We start from the raw sequence: 15,130 nt of genomic DNA, 5'->3' as shown, positions 1-15,130 counted from the left end.
TCCTCCTCCTCCTCCTCTGTCCTCCTCTCCATTCGTCACTCTGTCTCCCTTTCCCTCCTCTTCTTGCTCGGTTTCTCTTCGATCTCTCGGCATCCCTCCTACTCTCCCTTAAGCTCACTCTTGTTTCCACTTCTTTCCTCACCCCCCCTCCTCCTCCTCACCTCCTCCTTCCTCTCTCCACCTGTCTCATTCCTTCTCTTGCCTGTCTATCCATCTGCCTGCTCTTCTCACTTTTTTCTGTCTTCCCCATTCCTCTCCACATGTCCATACAGCTCTCTCCGTCCTTCCCTACACCTCCCCCTGACTCCCATCCTTCCCCCTCTAAGAATCCTCTGACTTTCTCTGTTATCTCAGGAGATGTAGAATCAGATGTGATAGAATCTCCCTGCTAGTTGCTGTCTCACAGTAGGACTTCCATGCATGTCTAAATGTTTAATATTCACCTGCACAGTGAATGATGCACTCTGTCATTGCAGACTCATTATACCATGATTTCCATGCACTGAATGCCAAAACCTAGTCACTGCTGCTGCACTATGACACACTGAATGACTCATTATAGTCTGACACAAGCATTTATGACATAACAGATCATAGTATGTTGAATCAAAATGAATTCATATAAGGATGTAAAAGACAGTGTGGAAAAGATTAGGAACTCTAATCTCAAGGCCTTAAAATTGTCTTTCATGTAAAAGCATTTAAATGTTGACTTTTTATGTAATATGTCAACAGATTACACATTAGCTTATTGGAAGCAGTATTATTAAATAGAATAATAAAGTTTAAATCAAAAATTGTAGGTTCAACTTAATATTATTGCTTCCAACTAACCTAATACAATTATATGTATTCTGTTGACATAATACATATAATTAAAGTCAATGTTTACGTTTTATCAGTGTCTGTTTGAATGATTCTCTAGCTTTTCAGTGGTAATTCCTTTTGTTTTGGAGGCATATCATGTTGAAACCAGTCTTGTTCAATATTGTGAAGTGTCATCTTTATGCTTTCACACTACGAGATTGCAGTATAAATATCAGTATGCATTCCGCATGAATATACTTAGCAAATGTTAGGACAATCTGCCTGTTAGCTTGTGTCTGCAAAGCTGACAGTGGTGCTTAAAGGGACAGCCCTAAAAACCTTAATACATTTTTTTCTCTAACTTGTAGTACTTTATGTCAATGTAAATTGTTTTTGTGTGAGCCCCAAGTAGGACATGGGCCGTAAAGACCTTCTCTATTATACATTTGCAGTAAATTGTAAAATTAGGCTAAAATGTTCAATCCAGAACAGCTAAAGGTATTTTTAGTGGGGTTGATGCAGACTTGATTCAAGCGGCTTCACTATAGCCGTGCATACAATTAGCAGTAAATTGCTCCCACGTATTGCATATATATATAAAAGTACCACAGCAGGAGAAATACATCGTAAGCCCATGTGTAGAAAAGAGTGCAAAACCCTTTCATCTCAGAAGAATAGCTTGTCCAGTCTATGTGTTGTAAATCTGTGCTGCAGGGCTCGCTGCTTTGAGAGGCCTCATCATCCTCATTATCCTCATCCTCCCTCCTGTCCTTTCCAACATTGCACTTCATCTATCCATCTATCTATCCATCCATCCATCCATCCATATGGTTTGCAAGCCACCTCACACATTGCTGAGCTGAAGAGAGGGGTGTGTGTGTGTGTGTGTGTGTGTGTGTGTGTGTGTGTGTGTGTGTGTGTGTGTGTGTGTGTGTGTGTGTGTGTGTGTGTGTGTGTGTGTGTGTGTGTGTGTGTGTGTGTGTGTGTGTGTGTGTGTGTGTGTGTGTGTGTGTGTGTGTGGAGACGGGATGGGGCAGCTTGAATTTCGTTATCCAGTCCTGCGAGCAAACACACACCACAGAGAATGTAGAAAGTCTTAAATACTTATACTAGACTATTATCTAAGCGGCAGGATGAGTTGGTGTGTTTGTGTGTCAGTGATTCACGACAATGAGCATCAGGCTTGACTAGACTCTCAGAGCCTCATAGCGCCCCCTGCTGTCAAGAAACATACAATTTGTTTGCCGACAGCAGAGACACAGATTCCCTGAAGACAAAAGACTGTAGGCGGGGTTTAGACACTGCCATCTGCGAGCTGTGTGTGTGTGTGTGTGTGTGTGTGTGTGTGTGTGTGTGTGTGTGTGTGTGTGTGTGTGTGTGTGTGTGTGTGTGTGTGTGTGTGTGTGTGTCTTTATTTGCATTATGGAAAAAGTGGGTGGGCTTGTGAGGGTGGCCATCTCATCTCCCATCACACCAGGAACCCACAGTCATAGTGAGCAATCTGAGGAATATTTAACCCTTATTTGGAGTGTTTTACGAAAGAAAAAGAATGTTGATATCTACAAAATCAACCAATTTCCCCTTTACTTCCTAAAAAAAAGGAACTTTTTAAAGGGGCTTTTACACAGTAACATAACAAACACTATGAAGCTAAAATGTGGAATACATTGGTGAAAAAAACTAATGGAAGAATTAAAATGTATTTAGCATTTTGCTTCCTTTTAAAAACTAAGATAACTAATTTGAAAGAACATATTTGCTGCTTTCCGGAGGATTTGTTGATACTGAAGTGATACAAATCTTTGTTTTTGCTCTGATGATCTTTGAACAGATTTTAATCCTGCTCAGCCTTTTTGTTTTCATCTGACGTTATTACAGTACACCCAAACTGTATAAAAGTACTAATAAGCCTACTGCTCACTACATACTCAATGTGCCGATCAAAGATTATTATTAAGATTTTAGCTAATTTCCACCTCTCAGGAAAACTGTGCTGTATGTGTTTCTGTACTTATGATTAGTTTAATTTAGTCTCTTCTGAAGTCCTTTCATGATCGCGTAAATGGTTTAGGGGTGCCTTATGGTTCCTGTCTGACATGTTTGTGGTTGCTTTCTTAGCTAATGAAGATTATATCTTTAATGATGCCGGATTTGAGGACCAACGTGAGTTTTATGCTTCACCATTAAACAATGCCTACGGTTGGAAAAATGCAAACAGAGGAAGCAAAGTATTTATCACTATTTTCATTTCTTTGTGTCCTGTCTGCATCTTAGTTACTGAACTCAGTGATTTCATTCTAAACATCCCCACCTAGTGGCCAATATGATACTCTGCATCTCTGAACAATTACTGGGGGTTGAATTTAATCTCTGGCTTTTTATTATTTGTTAATTAAATAAAAAAGGCCAAAGGTCCAAGCAGCCCATACACCCCATAAATATACATGTTTGCTTTATTCTAGCATGTATGCACATTTACCACATATTAGTATCAAAGATTAATGAAACATGTTAGATGCACTTCGGTGCATCTCATGCCCAATATCTGAGGACATGATCTTTGTCATTCATCCCTGAAAAATACCTTCGGTATTTAAAAAACACAAATCAGTGTTGGCAGACCATTATGCAACACACAATGTAAAGCCAATTTAAATCATTAAAAGAAATCCTATCTCCCAGCCTTAACATCTGTGTAGTGAAAGTTACAGGTAACTGGAACATTAGTTTTACAAAGGGTAGAACCTCTGAACATATTATGCTTAAAAAATATGAAGCATATAATTGTGAATATTATAAATATCAGGGTGTAAGAAGTTTAAACATCTGAACTTAAACTCAATTTGTATAGGCCTAATTGTGTTACAGATAATATTTCATTCCCTGCATTTAAGTTAGTCATTATGATGGGATGTTGTCACGTTTGAAACATATTGTTAAAATGTAAAATATTGTTAAGGCCAAATTGTAATTAAGCTGCTTTATAAAGACCTTCCCTGTCCCTCTGAGGGTCTGTCGTCACTTTCTAAACAAGGAAACCATGTTCGCGCTAAAGTAGTGGTGCGTTCAAATGCCGTGGGATTTCGAACGCACAGAGAGTATGGTACTGCAAGGTAGCGTGGCCGAGCGGTCTAAGGCGCTGGATTAAGGCTCCAGTCTCTTCGGAGGCGTGGGTTCAAATCCCACCGCTGCCAGAGTTCTTTTCTGAGTGTGTCGTATGCTTGTTAAAATAAGGAATTACCCTTCTTACGAACATAATATAGACTGACTTGATAAAACCAAAGCAAAACTGTAAAAATAAACTACTGTTTGGGATGTTTGTGTTCAGGGCAGTGTCCACATATAGAATACAATTTAGTGCTACATTCCAGTATTAAAAAAGGCAATTTTTTTCAGTTTTCAGGACTGTATGTGTTTAAAGATACATTCATTTTATTAATCGTAACATTTACTCAACTACAGTCAATGCTAACTACATTTTTAAGGTATTTCTCCCCATGCATTTTAATTTCGGCTGCTGTAAACTTTTACGTTTCTTCGCAGTTTGATAATTGAAAACAAGCCAAAGGTTTGTGACTATTTTATGATTCTTATTTGCACCATGTATGTTGAGTTGTTGGAGGAGCATGGGATATAACATTTTCATTGCCAACATATACGTTGCTGTGCATATGATCAATAAAACCTTGAAACCTTGAAACCTTGAAACCTTGAAACTGTATCAACTATCTTTAATTTGACCAACATACACAGTACATACATAGTGCCTCTTGGACATTAATGTACCATAAACAATGATGAAACAATATTATAATAATGAACTGCCTAAAGAGAACTGTCACTTAAGTCACATCAGTTATTTGCAGCATGTAGCATGCATTGCACATTAATAAAAAAATACAAATAAAGAAACGCACTGAATGCATACATAATAACCAAATAAAGACATGGAGTATAAGAATAACAATATAAAAACATGCAGATATACAAAATGAGTTCACATATATACAGTATAAAAGAGTTTACGACTTTTGACAATGTGATCCTAAATGTCAAAGCTGTTTAACAATGTTGTGAAATGTGTCCTACACTAAATGTCTATGGCAAAAGTTAAATCGTTTGGAATATCCCCTAGCGGAGGGACACCTTTTTCCTTTGACTTTTTAATCAAAATATAACCCAAAAATCCTTTAAAAAAATGTTTTTTAAAAAGGTGCGTACTCGTCATAATACTGCTTTCCAACAACATGATGTAGGTAGGTGTTCAGTTTAAAGAACATGTGCAGCAGGGTCTCAGGAGTCGAAGCCTGTGGAGAGGACGTGAACGCACCACAGTCAGAGAAGACGGAGAGGAGAGAAAAGAAAAGGGCAAGGAAGGGACCTGTAATAAATTCAGCCTCGCACTCTTGGCGCCAATCCGATTTAAAGAGAACAAAAACAGCTAATTTTTCATTTACTTTTTAATGAAATTTGCGCTTTGCCGCCGCCTCTCCCAAAGCCGCCGCTCGGTGCTAATAGCCAGCTAGCCTCGTTAGCACACTATCTATCATTGTCATATTAATCTGGCCCCTTCTCTGTGTCTGACGAGACTAATAACTCAGCAGCAGTGAACCACGGGGACAATAGAGGTGTGTTTCTCCAGGGGATCGAACACACACAGCTGCAAAATGGGGGTGAGTGTGTCGGTGTTTTGTTTAATTTCAGTTGCTACAATGAAAGGTGGATGTTTTGTGCTCGTAAATGCGTGATGGTGAGGAGAGAAAGAAAAAGAGGGAGACCATGGTGGATGTGTGTAGCCGAAGGTGTTGGTTGGCAGCGGGGCTTATTTTGCCCTGTTAGCATGCTAGCTTCCTCAATATAGCATTTTAACATTAGCCCAAGCCTACACACAGCTTCGTGTAGCATTTACAGCGTTATTACTGCATTGTCCTGGCAGCCACGCTCTGTTAACTTCTCCCAATGTGTTGCCATTGTTAGCGTGCTAGCTGTGCTAGCCACTTAGGAATGCCATGTTAATGACGAGGGCTTTGCTAGCTATTACTGCTAATAACTTGTGTGTGTTTGTGTGTTACACCAACAAGCCACAGTGTGCTGTCTTTAGCTCACCTGGGTATATTCACTTCAGACATGTTGGGTGGGAATAATGTACTCCCCAGTCCCAGCCAGGCCTGCACTCATGCTGCAAAGCTGAGTTAGTTGTATTAACTTAAGCTAGACTTCTGGGTTTATCCTCCACTTTCACTCCAGATAAACCAATCCACGTGTTTCATCAGTCTGCAGCCTGTCTGTGCTTGGTACAGAGTTATGCTGTGAGCTATAGTGGGCCATTCAGTGCATTCCTTCCCATAATTGTAACCTTTTTTCTGTTCAAGTCTGCCTCCAGTGAAGGATTGTAGCTTATTTCTACTTGTTTGTCCATGATGTATAAATTAGACATTTTTGCACTGTAAACATGTCACTGAAATGTTGATTATCACTGTGAGGCTTCCAAATCCCTTTTAGCCATACATAACATATAATACTACATGTGTATGACCATTTATAGATCTACCAAATATCATAAATTATCTCAGATCTGCTTAATTAAACAGAGCCCAGTTTAATGTCTTCAGATGGTGTTTTTGTAAGACTCAAAGTTGCTCTTTTATTATGTATTTTGGTAATCGATTTGAATCATTTGTGAAGCGGAGAAAAGTGTTATTACTGATTTCGGCCTGTTAAGTGTGAATATTTTCTGCTTTCTTTACTTCTCCATGACCATAAACTGATCCGTCTTTAATTTGAGGATGTCTTTCTTGCCTTTCGTAAACACTGATACACATTTCTCACCGTTTATTGACTTTTAAAGACCAAACAACAAACCAATAGACTGGCGAAATAGCATCAGATCATTGACAAAGAATATAAGTGTCAGTTGCAGCCCTAATGTCTAGCCAAACTTCTGTTGTTAGTTACTTGAGTGTACATTTTCTCATTATATTGCATGTGTCAATAACTGTAGAAGGCTAATAATCACTATTTATGGTGGTGCACCTGGTGGAGACATATTTATAGCAGCGTTCAAAGCGTGTGTTCTCAGTAGCCAGGCATGGATGCAGTAATGTGTGTGAATTATGGCTGCACCATTGCTGATACTAGCACTGGATATCAAGCCAAGAAGAGAAGCTTAATTAAAGTATCAGTATCAGAGAATTTCTCCAATACTATCATCCAGACACACACACACACACACACACACACACACACACACACACACACACACACACACACACACACACTGCAATATGCAACACCAGAAATATTTACACTCCACTGTTTCCCACAGCTTTGACAACACTATTCAAACAAGCTACTGATATCAATGTGATTGTATAATGCTGTTTTTATAGACGGGATGCTCAATATTATAACAGATGTACATTTCTAACAGGTGCTTTAAAATGCTGCTACAAAATGAGGTTTGCACTCAAAGAAAGACAGAATACAACTGGTAATTTATATATGGAGGTATACAAGTAAATAGGTAAACAAAAGGAAATGCAAACCTGATAAATAGTTTAGATATTTAGCTGATCATATGAGATGGAGAAGAAAAATGCAAAAAAGTCAGTGAATTTAATTTCCTTGTCCTTTTTTTTTTTTTACAACTTAATTTATCTCCCAAAGTGTCTCTTATCAATCTACCTCTGTTCCATAATATCCTTCTCTACTGTTCCTCTGTCTGTGCATTTTTTCCTCCTACATTATTGCCTACAGCTTCAAAACAATTCATACTTTTTTCTTATTTCTGATTCCAGAGAAAGTCCAACAGAGCAAAGGAGAAGAAAGCCAAGCGCCAAGAAGAGAGGGCAGCTATGGATGCCGTGTGTGCCAAGGTGGACGCAGCCAATAAGGTAATTCTGGAGGCAGATTAACCAGCGATTTAGCCTCGGGAGCCGAACACATGGAAGGCTTTTAGGAAACCTTTGGGGTCACCTAGTTCAGAAACAGAGGTGGAGCTGCTCACTGACTGTTAAACGAGTGCGAAATCTGCAGCTCTGTCAGTTGATAATGGCTATGCAGGCAGCACTTTTTCAGCTAAGTGCTTCATATAAAAGCATCCACCATGTGGCCCGTCTACATGCTGTTTCTCCAACACAGAGATTTTATCAAGCACGGCACTTAAAGCCTGCATTGTGAGTTGTGATTTTGATCATGATTTGTTGAGTTAGAGAAATAGACACGGTACCATGTAATGAAAGCGAAAGATAAAAAGGCCCTTTTGCTCTGAATCCGCCCCTAATTGATGTCAAACCACAGGAAAAGCCAAACGCAGTGCCATATGTTTCTTAATGCATAATTAATCGGCATTATTAAATCCAGGCCTTGTAGTAGAACAACCAGCATAGGAGGTGGCCTCGAGATAAACCTTATTGAAGCCCGGAGGAGAAGAAAACTCACACACTCCCCTCGAGCTGTACTTCCTCTCCAGGCTCTGTACAGGCGGGACAGCGCTTATTACTTTTTCTGTGTCACTTTGTCCCAAAATGGGGCACACTGTGTCGCATGCTGTTCTCTCGCCCACCCCCTTTCGACGGTTGATGTGCCAACAGAGGAGGAATGTAAGAAATTCTCCCAAAGTAACTTTAAGTCTTGTTAGTTCTCTTGCCAACAGTGATAAATCTTAACTGTGGACTAAAAGAACAAACGGTGTATTCACTGTTTTACAAAACACATCTCTGGTGGGATCAGATCGGGCTGGTTCTCTGTAGCCTTTGAGTTCTCCACGTTATAAAACAAATGACACTGACTCAGATGAAGTTTAATCCAAAAATAAGTTTACTGAGGATAACCAATACAGTAACCAGAGGGCTGTTCCAATAGAAATAAAAAACAGACGTACTTATAAAACCTGTTCAACTCCTCCTTCTTATGTGGGTACTCAATTTCTAGGTTTTTACTTTTATTTTGTATACACATTTAAAGATTAGTGTGGCCTTAAGACTCTTCTGAACCTCCTGTTGCATTCCTGCCGGCTGATGTCAGCGTTATTTGTGGATGTCCTTGTCATACACACGTTACAAACATGTTTAAGACATTAAACGTACTGTTTTTATTATTGTGCTTTCATTATTATCATTCACACAATAAAATTAAACCAGCTCTCCTTGGCATTTAACTGGATGAGAGGTATGGCTGGATACTAAACGGGTTTTGTTTTGAATATTTAATGACGTTTTACATATTATTCCCCTCAATTAGAGCCACTATTGCAACCCTGTCATTAGGAGAAATCAAATGGCTCATTCAACAGAAAGAATGTTCTAAATATAACAGTCTCAGTATCTTCTGAACTTATGTATTGTATGTTTTGTTTGCAAATGCAGCTGCATATTTCACATGTCTGCCCAGGGGCCAAATGTCTTATAATATGTACAAGAAGAAGGGCTCAGAAAAGAGGACTCAGAGACCAACACAATTTAATCGACATCCTCTTGGATATCACAGTAATTGTTGTCTTTTTCTGGTTTTAAAGTCCTTTTCTGAACTTACCAGGCAAGAATAATGAGTTAAATATGTTCTGACGGCACCATTACGCAACCCTTACAATCTTTTCCTAGACTCAAAAAAGATGGGTTGATTAATCGTCTCCATATTTGTGTTTTTGAAAGTCTCCGAAGCTAATTTATCCTCCTCTTGTCACAGCTTGATGATCCACTGGCTGCCTTCCCAGCCTTCCAAAAGTACGACAGAAACGGGTACGTAATGCTTTGTACGCTACAAAGGACTTATTCAGTATTCCATGAAATGCATACTTGTTCCATTTGGTGGTTCTGCGGGTGGTCTTTTTCTGTCTGTTCGTCTTTCCTCTCTCTCACACACACTTCTCGGTGTTATTGACTCTGTTTTCTTGTGCTCCTCAACAGGCTGAACCTGCAGATAGAGTGTAAGAGAGTGACCACCCTGAACCCGCTGTCTGTGGAGTGGGCCTTCGAACTCACCAGAGCCAACATGCAGACACTGTAAGAAGTCTGTTCTCGTAGTTCAAGGTGTAGCTCAGGAACAGAGTGACCGCTCTTTAACGGGGGGCAACAGGCGTGTGTAGATGTTAGCTGTAGATTGCGGCTGGAACTAGAAGAAGTAGACAGCTACACACAGTTTTTGATGTCGATCAAATTCTCTTGCACACAAATGCTTTGAAGTGGAGTTGTATGAGTGCTTATCCATATTAAGTGTTTTATTAACAGCAGTTGGAGGTCAGAACACCCCCAGGATGGAGAAACAAACTAGAGTAGACCTGACTCTGGATAACTGCCTCATACAAGCCCACTTCAAAACATCCAAACTGATATACGAGTGGTACATTACGGCTGAAAATAGATAGAAGTGCTCAGGTCCAATGGAGGGTGACTTCAAACAACAAGAGCAGATGTAATGCAGACACATTTGAGATGGAGGCAGAGAAATTCAATTAATGTGACTGTGCCAGAGCAGCATTACATTTAGCAAATGGCCCTCTGTAAGTCGAAACTAAATGTATTCCATTTAGAAGACGTGTCCTTCCAGGCCAGCCTAATGATGGGGAGAAATGCAAGGGCCAAATTAGCGTTCCAGGTTGCTTCCTTTTGAGATGACCCATTTTCTTTTTCTATACTTTTGCAGGTACGAGCAGAGCGAGTGGGGCTGGAAGGAGCGGGAAAAGAGGGATGAGATGAACGACGAGAGGGCGTGGTACCTCCTGGCCCGTGATGGAGACTCCGCCCCCGTGGCCTTCTCTCACTTCCGATTCGACGTGGAGTGTGGGGAGGAGGTTTTATATTGGTAAGTTTTAGTAGTAGATTTATTTTCACTACTGGAGTCTCACTTTGTTACCATAAGCTCACTGTGGTCTAACATGTTGTCTTGCCTCTCCAGCTATGAGGTGCAGTTAGAGAGCAGAGTGCGGAGGAAAGGACTCGGAAAGTTCCTCATCCAGATACTACAGCTCATCGCTAACGGGTAAAAAGTCCTGATGAGTGAAATGCAGATGTTTGGTGTATTAAGTCTGGTTAATGGATGTATTCAAGCATTGTCACAGCTAGGAGCTTTCCCTTTGCCCATGTTTTATGAGGAAGGAAATGCTTTTAAACATGTTGTGAGACAGAGACGATGTGTGTTAGTGAGCAAAACTGGATGCAAACACCGCTTTAGTTGAGTGACACAAAGGTAAATATGTTTCCTTTCTGCTTTCTGTCTCCCTCCCTCCCTCCCTCCCTCCAGTACACAGATGAAGAAAGTGATGTTGACAGTTTTCAAACACAACCACGGGGCGTACCAGTTCTTCAGAGAAGCTTTACAGTGAGTACACTGGCTCTAATCGGGGCTTGTTTTTTTAAAGATGGAAAAAAAGGAATTAAAACCGGACAGGGTGATCGTAGCTGATTTATAAATGTCTATGCTTTCAGAGCATTACTCAAGAGTTCATTTAACTACAGGCTTCTTTCCTGTTTCCACTGTTAAACAGGAAGTCAGTCTGTTATGTTCGTAAGAAGTGTGGGTCATGTTCAAGTTAGAGGTATAATATGCACGTTATCTGAGTTAAAATGTCCTAAAACAACCAACCTTAGACAACCTCTAATTAGAACCGTTTTCATTAGTTTGCCAGTCTCTCTAATGAGCAAGCATCAGCTTTTTCTGCCAGAAGTTGTCATAACTTGACTTTAATGTAGTTCACCTGATATTTTAGTTTAAATCAGGCTTGTAAAGGCAGAAGTCATGCTGTTTCAGAGTTAACTGCTGCCTCCACTTTTCATTAACCCACCCCCCTCTGTCACTCCACGCATTTAGATTTGAGATGGACGAGACTTCGCCGAGCATGTCCGGTTGCTGCGGCGACGACTGCTCTTACGAGATCCTGAGCCGGCGGACCAAACACGGCGAGGCCTCGGCGGGACACACCCACGGGGGTGGGCACTGCGGGGGCTGCTGCCACTGATCCCGCATCAGCTCCATTCTTCTCTCCGATTGGTTAAAAGCCAGCAACTTTCATTGGCTGTGTGTGAAAGCTTGAGCTGCTACTCTGCGAGCGTTTTCAGTTTGTTCAAAACGAACCGATGGTGCAATGTCTGGCTTCAGATATTGTTGTCGCGTTATGGAGTGAGATTTTTTTTGTTTTTGTGTATTCCTGCTACAAAAGGAGTATGCAGTGTGAGCTTTCACACATAGCTCCTTTCTCTTTCTTATTCTTGGTCTAAAGTCCAAGCTTTTCTCATTCTCTTTTCCCAGTTGATGACAATTAGTAGTTCCAAATCACAAAAAAATCTATGAACCTCATCCTATCCTCCTCACCTCCTCACGGGCTGTCCTGTCGTCAATCATTGTGCAGTGTTACTTAAACTCTGGCTGTATTACAGAAACGTACTACCTTAAGATCTAACAGTACATTTTTGTAAACAAATCATGTCCTCACCCAATCATAAATGAATTACAAGCAGATGCAGAGTAAGTCAGTTTCTGTTATACAGCCCAGGATTTATTTGGGACCCCTACAAGCTTGTTTCACTGAACCAGGGTCCAAGGCTGGACTTGCTCTCATTTGAGTCCAGGAAAACGGTCTGATCTACAAGTCTCTACTATGAAACTACCTGTTTAGGTAACAAAGCACTGCAGCTAGCAGCAAATGCAAATCAGCCCATCATAACACCAGATAACAACACACTTTAAGCACACCCATCGTCTCATTCAGTTGATGCTTTTAATTTTTTTAACTTGAGCCACAATATCTCCAAGATGGCCCTTTTCTTAATTTTTCGTTCTATTTTCCCCAGTGATTCTCAAAAATATCCCCCCAGCATGCTCATTCAGATGCTAAAGACATCGCTCTTATGTTTTAGTTTTTTTTACCACCTTGTGTTGTCTTATGTACCACTTCTGTAAATTCCATCCTTCTTTTGATGTGTCTGCCTCCGTTCTCGTTGCTTTAATCTCAGCTTTGCGTCACTCCAACTCGCCTCTTCGTTCGCTCTGTTTCCTAGAGGTATTGATGATAAACAGGTTGATGTTGACGCTACCTTTTTAGGTGTATTAAAACAATCCTCCATCCCTTCACTTAAATATTCTGTTAGCACGAGCAAATCATATTGATTTAACATGAATGAGGATCGGTAGAAGTCACCGTTTCCTACAGTGGCCTCTGAAGCTGTTAGAGGGGACAAAGATTGGCTCATAGAATTATTTGCAGAGCACCGAAATTGTTTTTAATGGCCATTATTCCTCTTCTTCTCCTCAGTCGTCACCTGTTTCCCAGACCACTGTCATACACACTGATGACAGCATTTCATGTTAGTAAATCACGATAAATCCACAGCCATGCTGTTTCTGAACTGTATCTGCGAGTGGGTCGTTAGAGTTTCTTTAATATTTCCATTCACATATTAGAAGAATGAGATTGGGGCAGTTGTGGGAAATGTATAAAGTTTAGGGATGGACTTTTTTCCAAACAATCTGACCACTACTTTCTGGATTAAACAGTAAAACTGTCCATGCTAGATTTGCAAATCAATGCTTTTGCTCAGATTCTTGATTGATTTCAGATATCAAATAGACAGTCAATCTTGGAAGGCTTCTATCAGTTTGATTCCATATCTGTTTACACAACCTTCAGGGTATTTTTGGACTGTTTAAAATGCTGGTCAGCTGAGTTTTAAGCCCTGTCTAGAAACCATTTCATTCCAGGACTTAAGTCAGATTTGTGTTGTGGGCTGGAGGTGTAAAAATGTACATCTTAACACTACTGTGGGTGTTAAAATCTCTGTAGTGTCTGTGAAGGGCTTCAAATGGTACGCTTTGAGATGTTTTTTAAAACAGGTCATATCAAGGCTCAACTTGAGATTTCATACAAATTAATGCCAGGTGAAAGTGTGTGAAGCAGGGGAGACTGAAATGTGAAGTTAACGGACACTTTCTTAAATTTAGATACTGAAATATTTTCCGTTAAACGATCAAACATGTTATTTATCACCAAGGTTTTCGATGGATCGATTTTTGAGACAAAAAAATCTTTCTGGAGACGACTTATTGGTCTGTCATGCTTGTTTTTATCATGAACAACAAAAATGATAAAACAACATATTGCTTGTTTTAGACTACCTTCTGATAAAGTCATTTTTACTGCATAGGTTACAATAAAGAGGATGGTGTACATAGTGGTAGTGAATCAACCGACTGACAGTCTCTCTCAGGTTAATCAAACGTAATGGAACCTCATCTGTTTTATTTAACAGCCTCGCGTTCACTGGATGAGAGTTACCAAAGCTCTGTTCTGGAGTCAGTTTTTCTTTGTGTTTCATGCCATAGTATTTAAAGAAACTGATCCGAAGAATGTGATGACACCATTTTAAGGAGTTTAATGATGTGTTTCAGTAAAAGGAAAAAGCTCCAATGCCTTGGAAATGTGAAAGTGAATGACAAAGTTTGAACTGACTGTAGATCAGTGCTCGGTTACATTAAATCCAGATAGGCGTGCTGTCTTTAAAAAAATAATTAAAAAAGGCGGTCTTAAAGTCAAAATATCTTGAGTACGAAAATGAGCCTAAACATAACCAGTTAATTTTAAGTCAGTGAGTATTTTTATTTTAGAAAATGGTTACATACCCTCACAAAATCACAGATCCTTCTGGTTTTTCTCTGTGTGTGTATATATAAGCTGTTGTGGATCCATCTTCATTTTCATTTCTTGCCTTTTACACATAAAACACTTTTTAAACCATGTTAAAAAGTAAAACTCCATATTTGAGAATGAGCGTTACAGTCTTGTCCATAAACGACAATGAAAGGGAAAACTAAGTCATTCTGCCTTGTCAGTGTTTTATTTGTATGTTACAAATAAAGGAAAGTTGTTTGACTTTAAACGATGCCCCTTTTGGTTTTTTCATTGTCTAAACTTTCATCTTTTTAAGAACCAGAATCTGAGGATGAAACCCTCTTTATTAGTCACATACATGCACACAGCAGAGCACACACAGTGAAATTGGTCCTCTGAATTTAACCCATCCTAGTACAAGGAGCAGTGGGCAGCTATCCTGCAGCGTCCAGGGAGCAATGGGGAGGGGGGATTGGAGGTGTCCGGTGCCACGGCTGGACAAACCAAATGTACTTTCAGAAATGTACTAACAGTAACAATTTCTAATGTTTTTATGCATTATTCTAAGGAATAAGTCATTTGTTTGCCATACATTTACAAGAGACATGATATTGACCATAGCCAACTTTTGTGCATTAAACTTTATACATTATACTTAGTTGTTAGAGTTCATTATTAACCGACATGCAGAATCTATCTGGAGTCATACAAAGCCATCATTTA

At 39.8% G+C, this 15,130-nt stretch overlaps 1 protein-coding gene and 1 non-coding gene across 2 annotated transcripts; both read left to right on the top strand.

The window, feature by feature from the left end:
* Positions 1–3,919: 3,919 nt before the first annotated feature.
* Positions 3,920–4,001, top strand: trnal-aag (transfer RNA leucine (anticodon AAG)). The gene has a single exon. It is a non-coding gene; the product is annotated as a tRNA-Leu (tRNA).
* Positions 4,002–5,102: 1,101 nt separating this feature from the next.
* On the top strand, positions 5,103–14,680 carry naa40 (N-alpha-acetyltransferase 40, NatD catalytic subunit). Its single transcript, XM_063900795.1, has 8 exons — positions 5,103–5,480; positions 7,605–7,700; positions 9,493–9,545; positions 9,714–9,809; positions 10,450–10,608; positions 10,702–10,785; positions 11,047–11,124; positions 11,614–14,680. Exons 1-8 carry the CDS (start codon positions 5,475–5,477, stop codon positions 11,759–11,761), a joined length of 720 nt encoding a protein of 239 aa, XP_063756865.1. The 5' UTR covers positions 5,103–5,474; the 3' UTR covers positions 11,762–14,680.
* Positions 14,681–15,130: the final 450 nt, after the last annotated feature.

This window comes from Eleginops maclovinus, chromosome 14, assembly GCF_036324505.1.
Source record: "Eleginops maclovinus isolate JMC-PN-2008 ecotype Puerto Natales chromosome 14, JC_Emac_rtc_rv5, whole genome shotgun sequence".
NCBI lineage: Eukaryota > Metazoa > Chordata > Actinopteri > Perciformes > Eleginopidae > Eleginops > Eleginops maclovinus.
Note: the sequence above shows the minus strand (reverse complement) of the source record. Positions and strands in the feature narration are given on the sequence as shown.

Bases quoted from the DNA above. Each gene is read 5' to 3' on its own strand.
- naa40 (XM_063900795.1), top strand. The intron at 10,609-10,701 runs GTAAGTTTTAGT...TTGCCTCTCCAG, and splicing joins GGGGAGGAGGTTTTATATTG to CTATGAGGTGCAGTTAGAGA. The intron at 11,125-11,613 runs GTGAGTACACTG...CCACGCATTTAG, and splicing joins TTCTTCAGAGAAGCTTTACA to ATTTGAGATGGACGAGACTT.